Source organism: Narcine bancroftii, chromosome 9 (assembly GCF_036971445.1).
Source record: "Narcine bancroftii isolate sNarBan1 chromosome 9, sNarBan1.hap1, whole genome shotgun sequence".
Taxonomy (NCBI): Eukaryota; Metazoa; Chordata; class Chondrichthyes; order Torpediniformes; family Narcinidae; genus Narcine; species Narcine bancroftii.
In genome coordinates, this window is record NC_091477.1 from 74,687,130 (window position 1) to 74,710,990 (window position 23,861).

At 40.7% G+C, this 23,861-nt stretch overlaps 1 protein-coding gene across 8 annotated transcripts in view; it reads right to left on the minus strand.

Annotated features, from left to right (window-relative positions):
* Positions 1-23,861, minus strand: part of cep63 (centrosomal protein 63) — an 83,110-nt gene that overhangs the window by 3,795 nt on the left and 55,454 nt on the right. For 7 of the 8 annotated variants that reach the window (XR_011344033.1, XM_069896498.1, XM_069896494.1 and 4 more), the window contains 3 exons: positions 21,864-22,061; positions 11,949-12,020; positions 1,795-1,997 (listed from right to left, as the gene is read on the minus strand). Coding sequence is in view for 7 of the 8 variants with exons in the window: in XM_069896498.1 (XP_069752599.1) it covers positions 1,795-1,997; positions 11,949-12,020; positions 21,864-22,061 (473 nt within the window). In the remaining variant the exon portion in view is untranslated. The remainder of the gene's footprint in view (positions 1-1,794; positions 1,998-11,948; positions 12,021-21,863; positions 22,062-23,861) is intronic. The other variant, XM_069896500.1, reaches the window with a different exon arrangement.

The following is a 23,861-nucleotide window of genomic DNA, read 5'->3' on the forward strand; positions in this document are numbered from 1 at the left end:
TGAAATGACTGGATGGAATGGATGTGGAGGGGATGTTAACTATGGTGTGGGAGCCAGGGATCTGAGACACAACCTCAGAATACAAGAACGTCTCTTTAGAACACAGAGGAGGAATTTCTTTACCCAGAGGTTGGTGAATCATGGAATTCATGGCCGTAGGTGGCTGCAGAGGTCAGGTTATTGGGTATATTTAAAATGGAGGTTGATAGATTCTTGATGATGTAAATAATGAAGTATTACAGAGAGAAGGCAGGATGGTGAGATTGAAAATTGTTGTAAATCAATTATGATGGAATGGCAGGGCACCAGGTGGGCCAAATGGCTGAATTCCACTTCAATGCCTTATGGACTTCTGGTGCAAAGGGATTACAAAATGCTGAGGTCTAAAAAGCATGAATGGTCCCCATGGGCACTGTACTAGTCAGAAGTTCCATAACATTTTCCAGAAAGGAGAACAAAAAGGCAATTTGTCACCTTTTCACTGATTTGTGGGTTCTTAACACTGGTCTCAAGCGAGGCGCATCCAAGTACTTCACTTAGCACTGTGAATGTGCTTCTAGGCACAAGAGCACTCATGGTGTCAGTACACTCCATGTACTATTGTCAGTGTACTATTGCATCTGGAGCTACAGCAGGAATTTGCTCGAGGGGCTGTCCTCCACTCTCACTGTCGCAAAGCTGGATATGGTGTGATGTCAGGTGAGTTGGGGTGGGCAGAACTCTCTTATCTCACCATCTGTACCCAGGAATTTATTGAGCCGGCTCTCAAGCAACGTAACCCTCATCAAAATATTTGGCGGTAACATTTCCACCCACCACTTGCCTATTTTGAAGGTGACTCATGATGTAATTTATAACTCGTGTGCTCCTTGGTGCGGTACAGTAAGAGCAACCACAAGAACAGAAATAAGAGCAGGAGTCGGCCATCGAGCCGGCTCCGCCTATTCAATAGGATCATCGCTGATCTGGCCATGGACTCAGCTCTACCTACCTATCCTTTCCCCTCAACCCTCGATTCCCCTACTATGCAAACAAAAAATCTGTGCCTGGAATACATTTAATGAGGTAGTCGCCCCTGCTTCCTTGGGTGTAGAATTCCACAGATTCACTCCTACCTGGGAAAAGCAGTTCCTCCTCACCTCTGTCCTAAATCTACTTAAGGCTATGACCCCCCCTCATGCCAGTGGAAATAACTTTCCTGCCTCTTTTTTTTAATGTAATTGTATGTCTCCCCAAAGATTCCCCTCTCATCCTTCTAAATTCTAATGAGTATAGCCTCAGGCAAGTCAAACTCTTCACCAGCTGACCTGTTCATTTTCAGAATCAACCTGCTGAATTCAATCCCTGCGCCAATGAAGACATATTCTTAATGACCTGTTTCAGTTGCAAACGCACCTTTTGTGATTCACTCCCAAGTCCCTCTCCATGCTGCAATCTTTAACCATTTAAATACAAATGTAATCATCTATTTTTTTCTTCCAAGGAGGGTGATCTCATATTTACCAACACTGTATTTCAACTGCCAGACCCTTGCCCACTCAATAACCTTGATCCATATCTCTCCGCATCCTCTGCACAATTTCCTTTCCTACTCAGTGTCATCAGCCAACTTGGAAACGCTACACTTGGTCCCCTCTTCCAAATTAGTAATGTATATCATCACCGGTCTGAGATGAAGCACCAGCCCCTGCAGAACCCCACTCACCACTGATAGCCAACCAGAAAGATAGTCATTTATCCCAATTCTCTGCCTTATACTGGTCAAGCAATCCTCCATCCATGCTAATCCCATACCTGTCCTCAACCACTCTGATATCCGTCAGCTTGTTCTGGATCTGATCCAAGAGCAACTCGTATCTTTCCTGAGACACTTTGACTGACATCTCCAATTTGTTTCTCATGTCAGCCAGCTCTTGCTGGAGTCGGTGGTTTTCTTGCTCCAGTTGCTTCATGGATGAAAAGTAGCCATCCCGAAGGTCCATTAGTGAACGATTTTGCTGAAATTGAAATGAATGAAAAATATCACATTTTTTTCTTCACTTGTGGAGGCCACTGATCGACTCCATGCATCAACAATTTCATTCAAGTGTTAACCTGATGATTGGAATCATTTTGCCAATTCTCTGCTAAGGTCAATCCCATCCTCTTCCAACATATTACACTCATACTCTGGAGAGTAAATCAGGAAATTTCATCTACATGCTCTATCCTTAGTTCAATTGAATTTATTCACCTCATCTAAGAGAGATCTTCCTTGATGGGCTGTCTAAATTAAATCAAAAACAGAACATTAAAGTCCCTTCAGCCAATTATGTTCCTATCTAAACCTACTCCACAACAATCTAACCCTTTTCTCACACCCAGAATCCTCTTATTTTTCTACATCCATGTACCTATCAAGAGTCCTTTAAATTGTATGCCTCCATTACCACCCCCAGCAATGCCTTCTAGGCAGCCACTACTCTGTGAAAAAATACTTACCTCTGACATCTCCCCTCAACTTTCCTCCAATCACTTTAAACAGGAGTCCTCTGGTATTTGTAATTGTCAGCCCAGGAAAAGGTAATGACTGCCCACCTATCTCTGCCTTTCATAATCTTGTATAAGTCACCTCTTATCCTTCACTGTTAGGAAAACATCAAAATCTGAGTTCGAGATGTCAGTTTGAAATAAAATGAAGTTGTTGGAATTCTGAAGTAAAACCAGAAAATGCTGGAAACAGGCAGGAAGCCAGACAGAATCTGGGGAGAGAACAATAGTTAATGATTCAGAAGAAGCGTGCTGGAGCTGAAATATTAAATGATTCTCCTTCCTCAGCTGCTGCCTGGCCCACTGAGTGCTTCCAGCATTTTCATTGTATTTGAAACTCTTCAAATCCAATTATCAAACAAAAAATCCATCCACCATTCACTAATCTCAGAAGATGAATGGACTGATTTAAAATGTGCAAATCTTTCTTTTACCATGGTTTTTATTTCATTGGTGTTGAAGCTGTAAACATTCAGGAGAGTGGAAAATATATCGTCACACCTGACTTGTAAGGTCCAGGTTTCTGGAAAGCTCAGAGAATCACTCCACATTGAATACCCAACTCCTTCATGGTCTCAGTAAGTTAGTGAGTTTTCGTTCACGGATGTCACCCAGATGGTAAATGTTGCCAACATTAGAATCTCTTTTACTGGTTTTGCTTGCTAAGTCCAGGCTTCAATGCTCTCCCGGTCTAGCTGCATGCAGATATGAGCTTCTTTGTTGCCCAATTACAAATGGAACAAAAACTTTGCAATTATTAATGAACATCTTGACCTTAAGCAGCTGAAAATGGCTGGGGCTTTGGACACATCTCCAATGATCTGCAGAACAGCAAGGGCCTTCCACCAATCACAACAGCCTTCCTTTGTGCTGGATATGAGAGTGGAGCACTTCTCCAAATACCTTCCACTTCAATTTTAGGCAGGGATTGTCAATACTAGGACCAACCAAATGCAGGCTTCAGATCATGGCAGCTCACTCCTACCTCACCAGTTTTTTTAATGTACATATTTGGACCAAAGCAAGGTCCTGGTGAAAACTCAACAACTATTGAGCAGGTTTTGGGTGAAATTCAGGTTGATAGAACTGTTGACACAATTTCCAGCATCGTGCTATTGTTTGAGAGTAGATCAGGCAAAGATTAGCTCCATCGGTTTTGTTCCGTGATTTGTACAACTTCCTGATTTGTCCAGTAAGTGACGGTGACAACTTTACTGGAAGATGCTGGTTACAGCCACAACAAGGATTGGAGTGCCAGCCTTCAGGATCTCTAGAGGAGGTTGCTGGGTCCTAGGGTCTTGGCAAAATCCAGTGTACTTAGCTATTTTGTAAATTAGTGAATTGTACTGCTTGAATCAAAAAAGCCCTTATCAATGGTGGGTAACTCGGGTGGAGATGTTCACTCGGCATTTACGAAGGTAGCTGTAAAGTGGAGCAAGAGTGTGCAAGACCAGGACAGCTAAAATAGATGAGAGGTAAAATGTGCCATTGTGTGAGCAGGCCAGAGTTAGAGTGGGCCATTGAGTCTTTGGATAAAGAGACTTTGGCAAGAAGAGGCTGAGATGGTGGTGCAGGAGTTGAGGTAAGACAGCCCTATAGAGGAACAAGAGGATTTAGCAACAAGGCACAGGTAAAGGCAGGTTGTATTTTTTTAATTTATATTTCTTGACAGTGGAAAGCAGCATTAACTAAGTTGAAATTACGATATAATACTTTACAAACATATCATTATGAGCGATTAATTCAATGTTAAGCAATGTTACTATGAACTGGGTGAGAGAGCTCATAAGGTATTAGCGTGGCAATTAAAAACAGAACAGGTATCATGAACTATTAATGCTGTTAAAAAGAGTTCAATAGTTACCTATCAACCTCAGGAAATTAATGATCAGTTTTATTCATTTTATCAGAAATTGTATACTTCTGAGGGAAAGCAGGACGCTGATTCTATTGAATCTTACTTATCTAAGTTAAAGTTACCTGTTTTAGGGGAGGAGGAGGTTAAGGAATTAGAAGCTCCGTTTAAAGATTTTGAGATTAAAGAAGCTATACAAGAAATGCCGAATGGAAAGTCGCCAGGGGGACGATGGATTTTCAGTTGAATTTTATAAAGTATTTTATGAAGATTTATCCTCAGTATTTAGAGATGTATTGCCACAAATAACTGAGGATCAGTCATTACCGGAATCTTGTTCGAGTGCTATAAGCACTGCGATTCCAAAGAAAGATAGGGATCCATTAAAAGTATTCTTATATCAACCTATTTCTTTATTAAATGTGGATTATAAAAATTATAAAAAGTACTAGCAAATAGACTTGCTAAATATTTAATTTAGGCCCTTTTTTTATTGGTTGCATTAAGGCTTTATATAAAAATTCGATTGCCAGGGTGGTGACAAATGGTCAAACTTCTTTACCATTTAAATTAACGCGATTGACTCAGCAAGGTTGTCCATTATCACCAGCCTTGTTTGCATTGGCTATTGAACCATTAGCTCAGACAATACGGCAGAATGATAAGATTAAAGGAATGAGAATTGCGGGTGTCGAATACAAGATTAATTTATTTGAGGATGATGTGTTGGTGTATTTGACAGACCCGGAACAATCGTTGAAATATTTACAAGATTGTTTGTTGCAATTTAAGGAGCTATTTGGATACAAGGTAAATTGGGATAAGAGTGAGATATTGCCAGTTGGGAAGGAGATTATTCAGAATGTAAAAATATTATAAAATTAAAATGGTATGATAGAATTAAATATTTAAGAGTAATTGTAAATGAATATTGTCAATCTTTATACAAATTATGTTCCTCTATTAAAAAAGATTAAAATGGATTTGATTAAATGGAAAGATCTTCCGTTAACATTAATTGGTCGAGTAAATTGTATTAAAATGAATATTTTCCCCTGTATCCAATACTTATTTCAGTCAATACTGTATCTACTTTCAAAGGGCTTTTTTCAGGATTTGAATAAGGCGGTGAGGGAATTTTTATGGAAGGGAAAAGTTAGCTCGAGTAGCTTCGCATAAACTTACATGGAAATATGCACTAGGTGGACTTCAGTTACCTCATTTTCAAAATTACTATGAAGCTGCACAATTGAAATTTATCAGTAGAATGATGGATATTGACCAACCCCCTAGTTGGGCGAAGGTGGAATTGGCTTGTATTTCTGAAGTTGATGTACATCAGTTTATATATGTGGAATATGAATTTATTGCAGGAATGTAATATGCCAGTATTAAAACATTTGTTAAAGATATGGGTTAAAAGAAATGTGGTTCTAGGAATGAAGGGTAAATTATCAATTCGAACTCCATTACATCAAAATCAGCTTATTCCTTTTTCAATGTTTAATAACCATTTGAAGAGATGGAATTCTCAGGGTATAAAGATGGTTCAAGGTTGTTTTGAAGAAAGACAGTTTCTTTCTTTTAATCAATTGAAGGAGAAATTTGATATATCGGTAAATTCTTTATTTGTGTATTATCAACAGAGCTTTGATAAAAGATAATTATGGTAAAGAGATGAATTTGCCTAAGTTAATGAAATTTGAATCTTTGATTTCTTCTATACCAAAGAGAAGTTATATTTCGGACATGTATCAATTCTTACAAGAAAGTATGGATAAACTGGACTGGGAGAAATCTAGAAATAAATGGGAAAGTGATTTAACTTATATTATCCCTCAAGAGAATTAGGAAGCTATGTGTCATGAAGGTGTAACTAAATTGACAAATGTAAGATATGGATTGGTTAATTATAACTTTTTACATCAGTTATATTTGACTCCAGAGAAATTGAAAAAATATGGATTTAGTAATTCGAATTCCTGTTTTAGATGTGGATTAAGTACTGGAACTTTTTTTTTTTTACACGCAGTTTGGCCCTGTGATAAAGTACAACCATTTTGGGAAGGGGTTAGGTTGGTTTTGGAGAAATTATTTAAAATTAAATTACCATTAGACCCATCGATTTTATTATTGGGCTATATGGTTTCTTTGAAGGGAATGGGGTTGGATAAATTTCAAATTGCATTTGTACGCTTAATGTTATCTGTAGCACGAAAATGTGTAGCTAGAAAAATAATGTGGAGATTAATATAGTACGTTGGCATAATGAATTGAGAGCTTGTATTTTGCATGATAATTATTCTTTTTTTGTTAAAATGTGGTCTCCTTATTTGGAATATATGAATTTGGAAATACTTTGAAATATTGTATATGCTTTATGTTTTACTTTTATTTTTGGATCCCTTTAAGGGGGCTGGCTGAGGGGGTGGGACGGTGGGGAGGGTTCTCTTTTTTTATATAAAAATTGATTTTTTTTGTTTTGTCTGACTGTATGTTGTTTAAAAATAATTTAAATAAAATTTAAAAAAAGGTTGTATTTTTTTTTAATTTGTATTTCTTGACAGTGGAAATGGCATCCAGGTTAGGGATATTCTCCTCTTGCAGTATACAGATAGTCAGGGAAGCCAACAGTATCCATGGCCACTTCATCAGAAACTCACTAGCTATGGCAGGGCTTACAAGCTATTACATCCGACAAAGAGAAGCCTAACATTATCAATGGCCGTGATGTTTCATTTCCCACTGAGCTGAACGCCTTTTATGCTCGCTTTGAAAAGAAGAATTCAACTGCAGAAGTTGGCGAGCCCATGATATCTGTTTCAGAGGCCAACGTCAGAACATCTTTAAAGAGGGTGAACCCTCGCAAGATGTAAGGCAGGCCCTGTTGGTGTACCTGGCAGGGTACTGAAAATCTGCCAACCAATGAGCTGAAATGTTCAATCTCTCATTGCTGCAGTCAGAGGTTCCTACCTGAAGAAATCAGATGGGCTAAAAGACATGAGGTTGCTTTGGTAGACCTGGTGAGGGAAATCTAAGGGCATCTACAGGTACATTAGAGCAAAAGGATGGCAAGGATCAAAATTGGTCGTCTGGAAGATCAGAGTGGTCAGCTATGTATGGAGCTAAAAGAGATGGGGGAGGATTGCAAATGAGCTTTTTGATATCTGTATTTACTCAGGAAACTGGTACAGAGTCTATGGAAGTGAGGCAAACAACCAGTGATGTTATGGAACCTATAGAGATTAAAGAGGGGGAGGTCCTTGCTGTCTTAAGGGAAAGAAAGGTGAATAAATCCCTAGGGCCTGACAAGGTATTCCCTTGAGGGAGGGAGACTAAAGAAGAAATTGCAGGTGCACTGGCAGATATATTTAACATGTCCTTAGTCATGGATGAGGTGCCAGAGATTTGGAGAGTAGCTCATGTTCGTCCATTGTTTAACAAAGGCTCTAAAAATAATACATAAAATTATAGGCCAGTAAGCCTGATGTCAGTAGTGATAAAGTTATTGGAAGTTGTTCCAAGAGATCAGTTGTATAATTATTTGGATAGACAGGGACTGATTATAAAGAAAATCAACATGGATTTGTGCGTGGTTGGTAACGTTTAACTGATCTTGTAGAGATATTTGAAGAGGTTACCAGAATAGTTAATGAATGAAAGGCCATGGATATTGTCTGCCTGGACTTTATTAAGGTCTTTAATAAGGTCCCACACGGGAGGTTTGTCAGGAAGGTTCAGTTGTTCAGTGTTCATGGTGACGGTGACGTAGAAAATTGGATTAGGCTTTGGCTTTATGGAAGAACCAAAGAGTAGTAGTGGGTGATTGCCTCTCTGATTGGAGCCCTGTGACTAGTGCTGTATTGGTCATCTATATCAGCGATCTGGATGATCATGTGGTAAATTGCATGTTTGCAGATGACACAAAGATTGGATGTGTAGTGGACAGTGAGGAGGCTTTCAAAACAGACTGAGGGATCTGGTTCAGCTGGAAAAATGGGCTGCAAAATGTCAGATGGCATTTAATGCAAAAAAAATGTGAGAACCTGCATTTTGGAAAGACAAACCAAGGTAGATATACACAGAAATCTCTTGGGGACTGAGAAGAGCAGTAGAACAGAGGGATCCAGGAATATAGATACATAATTCCCTCAAAGTGGCGTCACAGGTAGACAGAGCCATAAAGTGAGCTTTCGAATCATTGACCTTCATAAATCAAAGTATTGAGTAAAGGAGTTGGGTTATTATTATGGTGAAGTTGTACAAGACACTGGTGAGTCCAAATTTAGACTATTGAGTCCAGTTTGGTCACATAACTACAGGAAGGATATCAATAAGATTGAAAAAGTGCATAGGGATTTACGACAACATTTCCAGGACTTGAAGAACTGAGTTACAGGGAAAGGTTAAATAGGTTAGGACTTTATTACCTGGAGCACAGAAGAATGAGGGGAGATTTGATGGAAGTATACAAAATTATGATGGGAATAGATAGAGTAAATGCAAGCAGGCTTTTTCCATTGACGTTAAAAATTAGAGGACATAGGTTAAGGGTGGACGGGGAAAAGTTTTAAAGGGAACTTTATGCAGTATGTGGAACGAAGTGCCAGATGAATTGGAAAATGCAAGCTCAATTTTGACATTTAAGAAATATTTAGACAGGTATATGGACTGGAGGGAAATGGAAGGATATGGTCTGGGTACAGGTCAGTGAGAAGAGGCACAAAAATAGTTTGGCACACACTAGAAGGGCCAAAGGTCCAGTTTCTGTGCTGTAATGTTTAATGGTTCTATAGTCTAAATTATTTAGCCTATCCTTTCTCATGGAAACATCAGGCTTGCAACTGCAGTGTGGGGACAGCTCACATGTTGTTCAATTACCTTTTACCAGGGCCATATCTCGCAGCATCTAAATGTGAAATCATATAGCTTCATCTATTGTTCAACACCAAGATGTATTTAATTTGGCCATGCAGTGCCATAACAACTCCTTCCAGCCCACTAGCCCCAATTATACCCCTGTATTAATCTCCCAATTAACCTACCAACAATGCACACCTTTGGAACATAGGAGGAAACCCTCACAGACATGGGAAGAACACACAAGCTCCTTGTGGACATCAGCAGATTCGAAGCCAGGTTGCCGGCATTGTAATAAAGGTGTGGTTCTGGTGACTAATCCCACCGTCTACATGTACCAGATTGCCTGTAAGTTTTGCCAGCTATGAACTTCAGCACTTTCATTACCAAACAAAACTGGGTGAGAGGGATTCAAATCCTTCAGAGTACATTCTGAGAAGTTTTAAGGCAGTTGGAGGAATGGAGATACATCACTAAGGGAGATAAGGATTAGTTACAGGTTGGTCATGGCCAAAATGAACTCGTACTTAAATAAACATCTGGATCCACTGCAATTTGCCTACCTCCACAATCACTCCACATCACTGGGTCTCTACTCAGCTCTGGATCACCTAGACAACCACAACACGTGCATCAGGGGGCTTTTCATATATTACAACTCAGTTTTCAACATCATTGTACCCTTAGTACTGGTCAGCAAACTTCAAAACTTTGGCATCTTCACCAGCCTCTGCAATTGGATCCTTGACTTCTTCATCGGAAGAGGCAGAGTCAGTATGAATCAGTAACAACCTCTCCTCCTCAGTGACGATCAACTCAGGCGTACCTCAAGAATGCATGCTTAGCCCATCACTCTACTCTCTTTACACCCATGACTGTGTGCCTCAGCACAATTCAAGTGCCATTTACAAATTTGCCGATGACACTACTGCCATCGGTAGAATCGCAGATGGCAATAAGGAAGTGTTCAGGAGTGAGAACTATCAGCTGGTTGAGTGGTGGAACTCAACCTTGCACTCAACATAAGCAAAACTAAGGAAATGATTGTGGACCATGGGGGGGAAATCAGGAGAACACACCAGTCCTCATCGAGGGGTCAGCAGTGGAAAGGGATAAGTAGTTCAAAATCCTGGGTGTCAACATCTCTGAAGATCTATCCTGTGGCTTCCATGTCGATGCAATCATGAAGAAGGTTCCAGCAGCTCTACATTGTGAGAAGTTTGAGGAGCTTTGGGCAGTCACTGAGGACTCCTGCAATTTCTACAGGTGCACCATGGTGAGTATCCTGACTGGTTGTACCACTGTCTGGAATGGAAGTGCCATTGCACAGGACATGAAAAGACTACAGAGAGTTGTGAACACAGCCCAGCACCATCATGGGCATCAGTCTTCACTTCATTAAGGACATCTACAAGAGGTGATGTCTCAAGAATGCAGCCTCTATCCTCAAGGACCATCACAACCCAAGCCACACTCTCTTCACACTGCTACTATCAGGAAGGGGTTATAGGAATCTGAAGACAAAGAAGCCAAAAATGGGCTTCTTCCCCTCTACCATCAGATATCAGAATGGACAATGAACCACAGACACTACCTTGCTTTTTCTTCTTTTTGCACTCATTTAATTATTTTAAAAAAATGTAAATTATAGCAATATTTTCACCAGTAATCCCACACCAAAACAATGATCATTGCAACATGTTCATGACAATAAATTCTGATTGAATGTCCTCTTTTTTTTTCAAACCAGCCTCCACCACCAATCCCAGCAATACATTCCCGGAACCCACCACTCTGAGTTTTAAAAAAATTACCAACGACATCTCCCTTAAACTTTCTCCACTCACCTGAAACAGACGTCCTCCAGTATTTGCTATTGTCGCCCCAGGTGCTGGCTGGCCATCCTAACCAAGCCATTCATAATCTTGTATCCTATTAAGTCTCCTCTCATCTTTTGTCATTCCAAAGAGAAAAGCCCTAGCACTGTCAACCATAGCAATCCAGGCAATATGCTAGTAAATCTCCTCTGCACCCTCTCCAAACATCTATCTCCTTCCTGTACTGAGGCAACCAGATCTGAATGCATTACTCCAAGTAAATTAATACCATGGACTCCCAAGGCCATTCCCTCTTGACTGTATTCCACTGTCTTGCTATTAACAACAGATAAATCCTAACTATCGGTTGACATGTATAGTTTTGTGAGGTCATCAGTTTAAATTGTGGGACAGCTCTTTAATTATGGCACAAATCCCAAGATTACTGAGGATTACTCTGAGTGGACCTCCCAGTTTTCTTACGGTTGTTGGATTCAATTCAGAGGTATGCTAAGAATACTTTATCAATGTCAGTAATCCCTAAAGGATAAAGATAGATTTATATCCCAAAGGACATTAATAGACAGATTTAAACGGCTATCGCATTGTTGAGTTTCCAGATTTATTTAACAGAATTTTAGATTCTCAGGGGCATGGCAAGCTATCATTTCATGTCTCCAGATCTAAATTGCTACATTAGCAATTTGGTACAGTATGTCTTATTAAAAGTTGTTCCATTTTAGCTCATACTATACCATGGGAAAACTTGCAACAATTTACTGACAAACAAATTCTCACAAACAGCAAGGAGATAATGAGATGATTTTTTAAAAAAATTCTATCATACTGGACTATCTTTTCCCTCCACTCTGAGTTATCCTTCTTACCCTCTCTCCTTTCAAGATTCCTGCCAAGTATTGATTTTCCAACTTCAAGGTCTCATACTGAATCTGTGTGACCTGGAAAACAGGAAAGGAAATGAGGTTTGAGATGCAGGAATGTTTTAACGCGTGCAACGGCAATCCTGATGCATTTTGCACCAATTTAAGCAGATGAATGTAGAAATGAATTGAGGCAAAGACCTAAAAATAAACCAGGCCCCAGTGGAACACAATATGCTGGCATGAATCTTCTCACTATGCTTCTCAGCATTTGTACCTGTGCAACAAACCTCAAATTTCTTCTCCTTTCTATACTTTTCGAGCATTACTTTAAATGTGTCTAACCACTACATTCGCACCCTCCTCAAAGAAGAGGATTTGATTTCTTGGTGATTATCTGGAGTATTTGAATTTTGTGCACATGGAAACAATCTCAGTGCCCATTCCTCACAATATTGTGTAATTTTAAACATCTCTTTAGTTCATTTCTCAGGAATTTCAAAAGATTACAGTTCTACCAATTGCTGCTCTGACTTTTCTCTTTAATGCTATTTCTCCACCATGATCACTCCCTCTTCCTGTCTCTGCATCTTTCCCACCTTCCAGCCAATACTCTATCATCCCTTTGACCCTCCCCCAACTTCCTTACCCCTTCATGTACATAATATCGCTCCCTTTCTGCTTTGGTCCAAATAAAGGGACCCGACTGGAAACATTGACTGACCATTTCTCTTCATGGATACTGCCTGGCTCGCTGAAACACCTCAATATTCAAAGATCTGCAATTTTGTATTTTTCTAGAGGAGAACTGACCTGTTCATCTGTTCCTGATGGATATATCCTTGAAATTCTAGTACCTCGCAAACATTCATTTTAGTGCTTTCTTAATCTTCCTTTTGAAATATAGCAATCAGACGCATGCACTGTATTACATGTGTGAACACAGAACATTACAGTACAGGCCACTCAACCCACAGCATTATGCTGACCTAGATGAACCTACTCTATAGTCAATCTAACCCTTCCTTATCACACATCCAAAACCCCTCTGTTTTACTTACATTTATGTGCCTTTCTCAGAGCCCTTTAAATGGTCCGACAGTACCTGCCTCCACCACCACCCTCAGCATTGTATTCCAGGTACCCACAACTCTCTGAAAAAGCCTACCTCTGGCATCTCGCCTAAACTTTCATCCACTCACCTTAAACAGGTGTTCTCTGGTATTGCAAAACAGGTGCTGGCTGTTCACCCCATCTATCCCTCTCAGAATCTCATACACCTCTATTAAGTCGGCTCTGTCACTCCAAAGAAAAAAGTCCAAGCTCGCTCACTCTATCCTCATAAGACATGTTCTCCAATCGAGGCAGCATCCTGGCAAATCTCCTCTGCACCCTCTCCAACACTTCCTTCCTACAATGAGGCACAGATCTGAACACAGTACTCTGTATGGTCAATCCACACATTACCTCATGGCTCTGGAACTCAATACCGTGTCTAGTAAAGGTCAGCATACCCCAGGTGTGACCAAAGCAGTCTGAAACAGAGTTAGCCTGGCTTACCCATGTTTTAAATTTCTCTCCAGAAATGAATCCTAATGCTTGGCTAATTTTATTCTCTTTACAGTTCTATTGACATGACAGTTATACCCTGGGGGTCCTTTTGCCCCTCTCCCTCGTGTTCATTTGTATCTTTCAAATAATACATAATCAACTTACTTTCTTATCAAAATGTACACCTTTGTGTTGAAAATCACTTGACAATTATTCCCGTTGTGAAAGATTATTTAATGTCACATTGAAGTCTTCCTCATTCTCTTCACTTCTGGAAATTGTGGCTTAGATACCAAAATCAAAAATATTAACATAAAATATGGTTAATGGGTGTGAACTGGAATGATTGTTGTGGATCAAATTCCACTGCTTGCCAAGTTGAATGGTACTTATCACATCCAGTCTCTGCTTGCTGCACTGATGTCAGTAAGGCCAGGTACCATGATGAAGGTGCATGTTTATTACAATTTTAAGAAATCTAGATGACTTGCATCTACTGCTCAGTTCTTGTTCACTCTATTTTCATTCCACTACAGTTTCAGGGGGATTGCAAGGGGAAATCCTTGCTTTAGAATGCTTTTGATCCCCTGTGAGGTGACAAGGGCTCAAGGATCACTTTGAGAAGGGGAGTCGGGGAGGGAGTGGGGGAGAAGAGACACAGATCTCCAAGTGCTTGCATGTGTTATCTCATTGAATAGGGGAGCAGACCCAAGGGGTTCCATCAGCTACTCTTGCTCTATTTTTTGTATATTACATTCAAAGTTAAAAGTAATACATACTATAAAAATAATTGAAATAAAATTAAACACAAACTCAAAAACCCAGAAGTAATTAAATACATTTAAGACCGACTAAACCAAAAATTGTAAGTCACTTGAGATTTAGCCCCCTCCATTACAACCAAGGGAGTCACTGAACCTAAGCCTGCCCTAGCCTATTGCAGTTTCAGACTGTGGAAAACCATGGAAAATTCACTCCCTATCAGTGACCTCCACAATCGGTCCATCGTTGGAGGCTGTTTGAAACTGAGCCAATGCTCAAATGGAGCGCAATGCTTTTGTGTACGAGTCCAGAGCTTCCTCATAGTTGCCAAACTGCTGGCTTGTCTGCAAAATGTCCACTCTGACAGCCTTCCAATTTTTTTTTCTCTCTCTCTCTCAATCCTTACTGTCCTCTTCTCCTGTAGTAGCCATGGCTTCAATCAGCAAAGGGACAAGGCTGCCCATGAGGGGCAAGATTTTACACACTAAAGGGTGGTAGCAATTTGGAAAGCAGAACTGGTGGGATTGGCAGGCACAGGTACAATTACAGCATTTGAGAGATTCTGGGCAGGTACCTAGATAGGGGAAGAGTACAGGGATATGGAATTAATGTAGGCAAATGGGATTACAGTAGCTGGCATCCTAGCAGGCATGGGGGCCAATGGTCCCACTTCAGTGCTGGACAGCTCTCTGAATCTAATCTTTGGCATTCCTGGTGCAGCCCCATACTGCCAGACAGGACACATGTGTGCCTGTTCCCCTCTCTCATAGAAAGGCACAAAAACTAACCTGTTCCCACATGTCACATATAGTCAGGTCAACAAACAGCTACATAGGTTTAGACATTGTTAGCCCAGAATGGACTGTACTCCACTGAGATTCAAAACAAATGAAACGACCATTTTACAGAGCCAAGCCAATTGCTAAAACTCACATGGAACTGGAGGCTGTCACTCGGTCCATTAAGCCTGCTCACAAATTTGTTGAGAGTTTTTCAATTATTTTCCTTCCTTGCCCTTTCACCACAAGCTTGGGAATGCTCCCCTTCCAATTGCCCAGTAGGAAATTATTATTGAAAATGCTTCCATCCTTGCAAGCAATGTGATCCAGAACATCACCTTCTGGCACTTTTCCCTATTATCTTCAACCTGTACATCCAGGGTACAAGCCCTCTGCCAAATGAGCAGCTCATTAAATAACCTATTACTCTATTCTATTATACAGAACAAATCCTTTTTCGCATTTACTGTGTGTTTTTCCCCCACCCAGATCTACAGCCCAGTTGAACCTGTACAATAAAAACTGTAAAAAACCTCTGGAAATTAGTCATGTCAGGCAACTTGAAAAATGGGTTATTTACAACTTCAGATGGAAGCAATTCTGACAACGTCGCTGCACTCAAAGTTCTAATCTGTGCTTCTCTCTGCAACTCAGCCGCTTGAATGGGCTGACAAGCATTTTAACAATGCCTAGGAGTAGCAGTAATAAACCTTAGCACTGTTAAATGAGGAAAATGATAACCATGGTGCTAAAGCCATGGCCTGTTTCGGAATAGGCTGTGATGTCGCTTAGTTAAATAGCTCGAGGACATTCAGTGCTTGGAATCCAAGATTTAAACAAAGTGCAGAACCAAAAATCGACACCATTGAAACGAGATCCATGAGATTGATCTCATAGAAAGTTCAAATGTTATATTTTAAATTTATGATCTTATAACCTTAAATTTAGACATACAGGCCAGTCGGTACAGGCCCTTTTAGCCCATGAGCCCATGCCGCCCAATTTACACTCAATGACCTACAACCCCTGGGAGGTTTTGAAGGATGGGAAAACCCACGGAGATTACATACAAACTCCTTGCAGACAGCGTGGGATTCGAACTTCAGTCCTGATCGCTGGCTCTGTAGCAGCGTTGCACTAACTGCTACGCCAACCTTGCCACCCTGATAACGAAAGGCAATGTATTTCTTCCCAATCCTGACTATCTATTTGCATCATTCCAGATTTGCAAGGAAAATAACATCCTTTGATTACCTATTTAACCAAAATCATTTATCTGGCTGGCAATTTTAGTTGACACTCCAGATACCCAGAATTATTTATAATCATCAACATGAGATAAGGAATGGGAGCAGGATTCACCCATTCACCCCATTAAACCTACTCTGCCATTCAAAAAGATCGTGGCCAATCTGGCCATGGACTCAGCTCCACTTGCCCAGCTGTTTCCCCAGAACCCTTGATTCCCCTTCTGTGTAAAAATCTGTGTCTTAAACATATTGAAAGAAGCGGGCGGCTGACAGAACACCTCGATCGCAGTAAAACACAAGCAAGATGACGGTGAAGGAGAGATTATCAAAACACAATAGCTGGAGAAAACAGGAGCAGGAGGGTCACCGGTCCCTCAAGCCTGTCCCCACCCTTTAGTCTGATCATGGCTGACCCATGCTGGCTTCAAATCCTGTGCGCCAATTCCCGCTAATCTTCAACTGCTACGATAAAGTTTTCAGATTTATTGTCAGAGAACATACATGACATCACATACAATTCTGAGATTCTTGTTCCAGCGGGAGAGGCAGAATTACCACTTATTGGCAGTGCCAAAAAACTGACTCAACATACACATGTAAACAAATAAAGAAATGTAAACTAACAGATTGTGCAAGACAGAGAGACCAAAAAAAATCAATTAAGCGCAAATGTAAGAGTCCTTAAATAAGTCCCTGACAGAGTTTGTTGTTGAGAAGTCTGAGGGTGGAGGGGTAGGAGCTGTTCTTGAACCTGGTGGTGCGAGTCTTGTGGCACCTTTACCTGCTTTCTGATGGTACAGCAAGAACAGAGCATGTGCTGGGTGGTGAGGGTTTTTGATGATTGCTGCTGCTCTCTAATGGCAGCATTCCTTGTGGATGTTCTCAATAGAGGGGAGGGATTTTCCTATGATGTCCTGGGGTGTGTCCACTATGGAGGGCTTTACGCTCAGGGATATTGGTGTCTGCATACCAGACCGTGATGTAGCCAGTCAGCACACTTTCCACCACACATGTGCAGAAAATTTTTCAGAGCTTCTGATGTCATATCAAACCTCCGCAAACTCCTGAGGTGCTGACATGCTTTCTTCACGATGCCATTTGTGTGTTGGGACATGGAAAGATCATACAAAAGAGTGACTCCCAAAAACTTAAATTGCTTACCCTCTTCACCTCTGATACCACAATAATCACTGAATTGTACATCTCTGGTTTTCCCTTCCTGAAATCAATAATCAGGTTCTTGGTTATGGTGACGTTGAGTGCAAGGATGTTGCTGGTGCACCATCCAGCCAGGTTTTCCATCTCCCTCCTGTTTGCTGTCTCAGAGCCCCCTTTCATACAATCCACTACTGTGGCATAATTAGCAAAATTGTAGATGGTGTTGTTGTTGTACCGAGCCACACACTCTTGTGTATAGCAAGTAGAGCAGGGGTCTAAAAATGCAACCCTGTGGTTCTCTAGTACTGATGGAAATTGTGGAGATGTTCTTACCAATCCTCACTGATTGTGGTCTGGAGGTGAGGATATCCAGGATCCAATTACACAGTGGGTTATTGAGGTCCAGGCCTTGGAGTTTGCTGATCAATTTTAAGGGGATGATGGATGTCTGTTTAAAACAGGCACATACCATGTCCTGCCAGAGTGAGGTACTGAAGATATCCATCAATACATTGGCAAGTTGGTCATCGCATATTTGAAGACGCAAAACCAGGTACTCCAAACAGATCAGATGCTCTCCTCAGAATCACTCGCCTGAAGGCAGCCCACACATCATCAGGGGACATGGGGATGCAGCAGGGTGGTCCTTCCTTATTCTTATGGTCAAATCGGGCATAGGAGGCATTGAGTTCATCTGGGAGTGAAGCATTGCCATCATCTATTGCACCGGATTGGGGTTTGTAGCAGGTTAAGTCGTTTAAGGAATGTCATACAAAAGTGGTCACTCCTTTAAAGAGTGTCTTAAAAATAAAGAGGTGATGGGTCGCAGGGAAGGAATTCCATCGTCTTGGTGGCTCAAAGCATTCTGCCCATGTTTGATAAATTGAAAATAGATGTGGCAACTTAAAAAAATATTGGTTTATTATCATCTGACTAAACTGAACCTACACAACCAGACAAAACAGCATTTCTCAGGTACACACAACACAATAATAGGTATGCAGAATGATACAATTTAAAATACATACACACACACACATATAAACATACATCTTTTATATATAACACACATCCATACATAAATACCGGGTGTGTACACACATACATACACACACACATATATATATTTGTATGTGTGTATATCTCATGTACATCTTAGCCATTCTGACAATTGTATTGACTCTTTACTTGTGCTCCTGTCAAATGTTATCAAGATGGGGCCAGTAGCCTTGCCCTCCACAACCTCCTTAGGAAGTGTAGGTTCTGGGGAGGAGTCACATGATGGAGTAGTGGCCGGACGGTGAACTCCAGCCCTCTCCAGAAAAGTCGGGAAAAACAAAGGAAAACACAAAGGCACAGAAATAAAAGTTACAGAAAAGTGAGTATAAAGGTGGAAAGAAGATGGCGACAAAAAAAGAAAAATCGAAAGCAACGGTAAGAAGAGAAGAAGAGAAGACAAAGGAGGAAAAAGGTGAAGGCCTTACCTGTCCGAAGAGGCCCGCTGCGGAGAGAGAAACCCGCTCCCTCAGGTCGGTAAATAATGGACTACAAAAATGGCTCGCTGAGCCGAGTAAAAGTGCGCAACCGCGCATGCGCGATGCGAATGAAAAAAAACACACCGACGGGAGGGGGGACCAGCTGGGGAGTCGATCTCCACAGCCGGAAACGACAGCTGCAGAACACCTGCAGCAAGAAGAGACCACAGAAGACAATAGAAACAAGAAAGAAGAGGAGGAAAGGGCACCAAAGAAACAACAGATGGTCAACCCAGAGGAAGAAGAAGAGGAAGAGGAAGAGTACAGTGAAATAGAAGAAGAAGAGAAAGGCAAGATGAAGGTGGTACTTTCTCTTATTAAAGGATACATGGAGTCATTTAAAGAATGACAAACACAGGAATTTAAGGATTTAAGAAAAAGAATAAACAACACAGAAGAGAAAATGAATAAAATAGAGATGACCTTAACAGAAATGGGAAAGAAAATGGACAAGATGGAAGAGCGGGCAATAGCAGCAGAAATGGAGGTAGAAGACTTAAAAAAGAAATTGGAGGAATCTAATAAAAAAACTAAAGAGACACAAGAACTACTAGCTCAAAAAATAGATACAATGGAAAACCATAACAGAAGAAATAACATAAAGATAGTGGGCCTTAAGGAAGATGAAGAAGGCAAGAATATGAGGGAGTTTATAAAAGAGTGGATCCCTAAGACCCTAGGATGTCCAGAACTACAGCAAGAAATGGAAATAGAAAGGGCACATAGAGTATTGGCCTCTAAACCACAACCACAACAAAAACCAAGATCTATTGTAGTAAAATTCCTAAGATATACTACAAGAGAAAAGGTACTGGAGAAGACAATGGAAAAAGTAAGAGAGGGCAACAAACCACTGGAGTATAAAGGGCAAAAAATCTTCATTTATCCAGATATAAGTTTTGAACTCCTAAAGAAGAGAAAAGAGTTCAATACAGCAAAGGCGATTTTATGGAAGAAAGGGTATAAATTTATACTAAAGCATCCAGCGGTATTGAAAATATTTATTCCAGGACAACAAAACAGACTATTCTCGGATCCAGAAGAAGCACGAAAATTTGCAGAACAATTACAAAAATAGACTGAGGGAGGAAGACGGGTAATGAGAGTTAAAATGATCATGATTGATATGTATGTGGGTAAAGACAAAAATAGACTGAGGGATGAAGACGGGTAATGAGAGTAAAAATGATCACGATTGATATGTATGCGGGTAAAGAGGTATAAGTGTGAATAGAGATAATGTGCATACGTGAATGTATCTGTACTTAGAGGAAAATATAGATAGTATAGACAAGAATTAATAAGGGAAGGTAATGGAATAGAGAGAATAAGGAGGGAATTAAAAGAGTGACCTTTGTGACATATGAAAAGTGAAATCTTTTCTGGGGGGGCAGGGTGGGGTGAAATAGCGGTCACTGCAAAATCAGTTGACGCTTGCGAGTGGATTCGCAAATCCAAATGGAGAGGGGAGATGTGGTTGTCCGACAAGGGATAAAGGACAACTCAGGAGGGGAAGGGGAGATTGGGGATAAATAAGATAGAAATAGGAGAATAAGGAAAATGTTGGATGTTGTAGGAATGTTGTCTTATAAAGAGTTGAAAATAAGAAAACAGAAATGGAAAAGGAGGAAAGGTAATGATGGAAAAACGGAAAGAGAAGATAAACAAAATATAAAAGGGCTATGCTGAACTATATGACTTTAAATATTAATGGAATACATAACCAAATTAAAAGGAAGAAACTACTAAATTTAAATGAATAAATGTATTCCATTAGAAAAAATAACATATAGGTTAAGAAATAATATTGAAATATTCGAACAAGTATAGGAGCCTTACATTAAATACAATAGCGAAAACCTACCGGGGACAAACATTACCTAAGTTGATGGAAGGAGAAGGAAAGAAAAGAATGGACTCAGTAGAATTTCTGGTGTATTTTTGTTGAATGACAACATTGTCTGACTGGCTTAATGCAACCTAGATTGTATACCTAAAATGGATGAGAAGGGGGGGTGGGGGGGTGGCTTGGGAGTGGGGGGGGGGAGAAAAAGTCACTGTATATGTGTGAAAAAGAAATAGTGTATATCATGGCTAATGTGATTTATGGTGTGAAAAATAAAAAAAAATAAAATAAAATAAAAAAAGGTGTAGGTTCTACTGACCCTTCCTGACTAATGAGAAAGTGTTGTGGATCCATTATAGATCGGTCTTTATGGGCACACCAAGGACCTTTGTGCTCTCCATGACAGAACTATTGATGTGTCGTGGAGAGTGTCGACCTGAAGTCCACAATCATGTCCTTTGTCCTGTCTCAATGAACTCAAGTTGTTGTTCTCACCACTTTTTATAAGCCTCCCAATCTCCTCTCTGTATTATGAGGTCATCATTGCTATCGACTGCTGTTGTAGCATCTGCAAACTTAATGTTTCTGGTTGAACAGAACCTGGCAGTGCAGTCATCAGTCAGCTCGGCACTAATCCCTACCTCGCAAAGCCAAAACCCTCGCTATCAGGCTTGAAGGCCAAGGTTGCCAACTTCTGTTCTTAATTCTCAAGTTCTGTAAGCAGAATGTCAAATTCTGAAACAACATACGTAGAAGTAAGAGAATAGAAACAAAAAATACTGTGACACTTGTGTCAGGCAGCATCTGTGGAAAGAGAAACAATGATATGGGTGGGGAGGGGTCTTCTGCCTGGACTGTTTCAATACACAAACGTGCTCGAGACCTGCAGTAGAATTCTCTAGCATGTTGTGTACTGCATCTACAGACTTTCTTGCTTAACAGTCTGAAACTGTTAACTCGGTTTCTCTTTCCATTTGCTGAGTGTTTCCAGCATTGTCTGAATTTCCTTGACTTTGAATGAATGGAGTTAGTTTGCAAACCTTCATTTCTTTTGCAGTCCTGTTGGTCTTTTCCAATTCACTTCGAAGCTGTCGCTCCACGTTGGAGGTGGCCGCTCTCATTGTCGCAATCAGCACATCGCGCTGGTGCAGATCTGAGGTGAGCTGTGAGATCTCGAGCTTCATTCCCTTCAACTCCGAGCAGTGTTGCTGCTCGACCAAATTCAACTGGTCTCTTAGCTGTGGCAGGAATAAAACATCGTCAGTGGAATACCAACTCCCACTGGTGAACTGGAGGTAGCTCACAATGCAGACTGCAAGCGAAAGGACGGAGCCATCCAATTAAATACTGAGATTGTAGATTAAATACCAATCAGACCAACTTCTTGTACATTACAGGGACTATGGGATTAAACTTTTTAAACCCCTTAATAACTATTTAACATGCAGTGCAATTAGGACAGCTGGACTGCATTTGCTTCCATCCCTGTGAAGAGCCAGATAGTGCAGCTGATCAAACTGATGCCTTCACATTCCCAGCAACCCAGGTTCAATCTGGACCATCAGTCCTGTCTCTTCTCCCTGCGACCACGTGGGTTCCCTGGGTACCACAGATTTTCCTCCCATGTTACAAAGGTGTCAGGATTGGTTTGGCCACTAACAATTGCCCCAATTGTGTGAGAGACTAATAGTTGATGGGAGTGTGGGGAGAATATAATGGGATGAGTGGAGACGGGTGCTGAAAGTTGTTGAAGATTCACTGGGTTGAATGGCCTCTTTCCATGATGTGCTACACCAAGAAAGTCAGTCCAGCTTCAATTACCTTTCACATGCTTCAAACCACTCGGAGAAGTTGGCACTCACAATAGTGAACCCAGTCAATTAATCTCAAGAACAAGCTTCCACTCATTGGACTTGATTATTTTCAAGAAAGCTTTTAAAATTAATCTTTTATTTTGGCCTAACTGATAAGCAATGGTAAATTTATATTTTTTTAATTTACTATGTGAATAAAGTTTTTAAATTTAGACATACAGCATGGTAACAGGCTATTTTGGCCCACGAGTCCATGCTGCTCAATTTACACCTCATTAACCAAAGAGTGGCACGGTTAGTCCAATGTCTTTACAGTGCCAGCAATCAGGACTGGACCAGGATTCGAATCCTGCACTCTCTGTAAAGAATTTGAACATTCTCCCCTTGTCTGTGTGGGTTTTCTCTGGAGGCTCCAGTTTCCTCCCACTATTCAAAATGTACTGGGGGTGTAGATTAATGGGGTATAAATTGAGGGGCATGGACTTGTGGGCCAAAATGGCCTGTTACTGTGTTGTTTGTCTAAATTTTTTTTTAATTTAAAAACCTACACCCCCCCAGTACGTTTCAAATGGTGGGAGAAACCGAAGCCCCTGGGGAGAACGTACAAACTCCTTACAGACAGCGCTGGATTCCAACCCGGTCCCAATCGCTGGTGCTGTAAAGGCTTAAAGGGCTGCTGTTAATCAGTGTAACTGGCAAATGATTATAATCTTTAAATGCTTTGGTGTAAAACCTGATTTTCAGCATTGAACATCTGATCCACAAACATGGCCGTGGAAACAGAACCATCTTCACTCTCCTTCCTTTCTGGTCAGACAGTGAGAATATCTGCAGATGGCCTCACAAATCACTGATTTTCTGATCGCTGGCAGCTTCCTCACCCTACGGCAGGAGGTGAAACTCCAGATTTTGTACTAGGATTTCAATCTGATCCACAATTCTAAGAGGGTCTGATAGCACAGCCAAAAAAAAAGACCTCATGGTTGTGCAAATTAACTTTAATGTAAAACATCTCATTAAAGATCAAACTCCACAAGAATGACAATTTCTGCAATATACGCACGTCAATAGGCTTCGATAAGGTGGACAAACCAGCACTTTTTTGCTGAGGTGACAATAACAAGTACCATTGGACATCTGTTTAAGGAAGATGGCAGAGTTAAGTTTTTTTTCTTCAAGAGTAGTGGGTTCCTGGAATGCATTGCCTGGGGTGGAGGAGGAGGC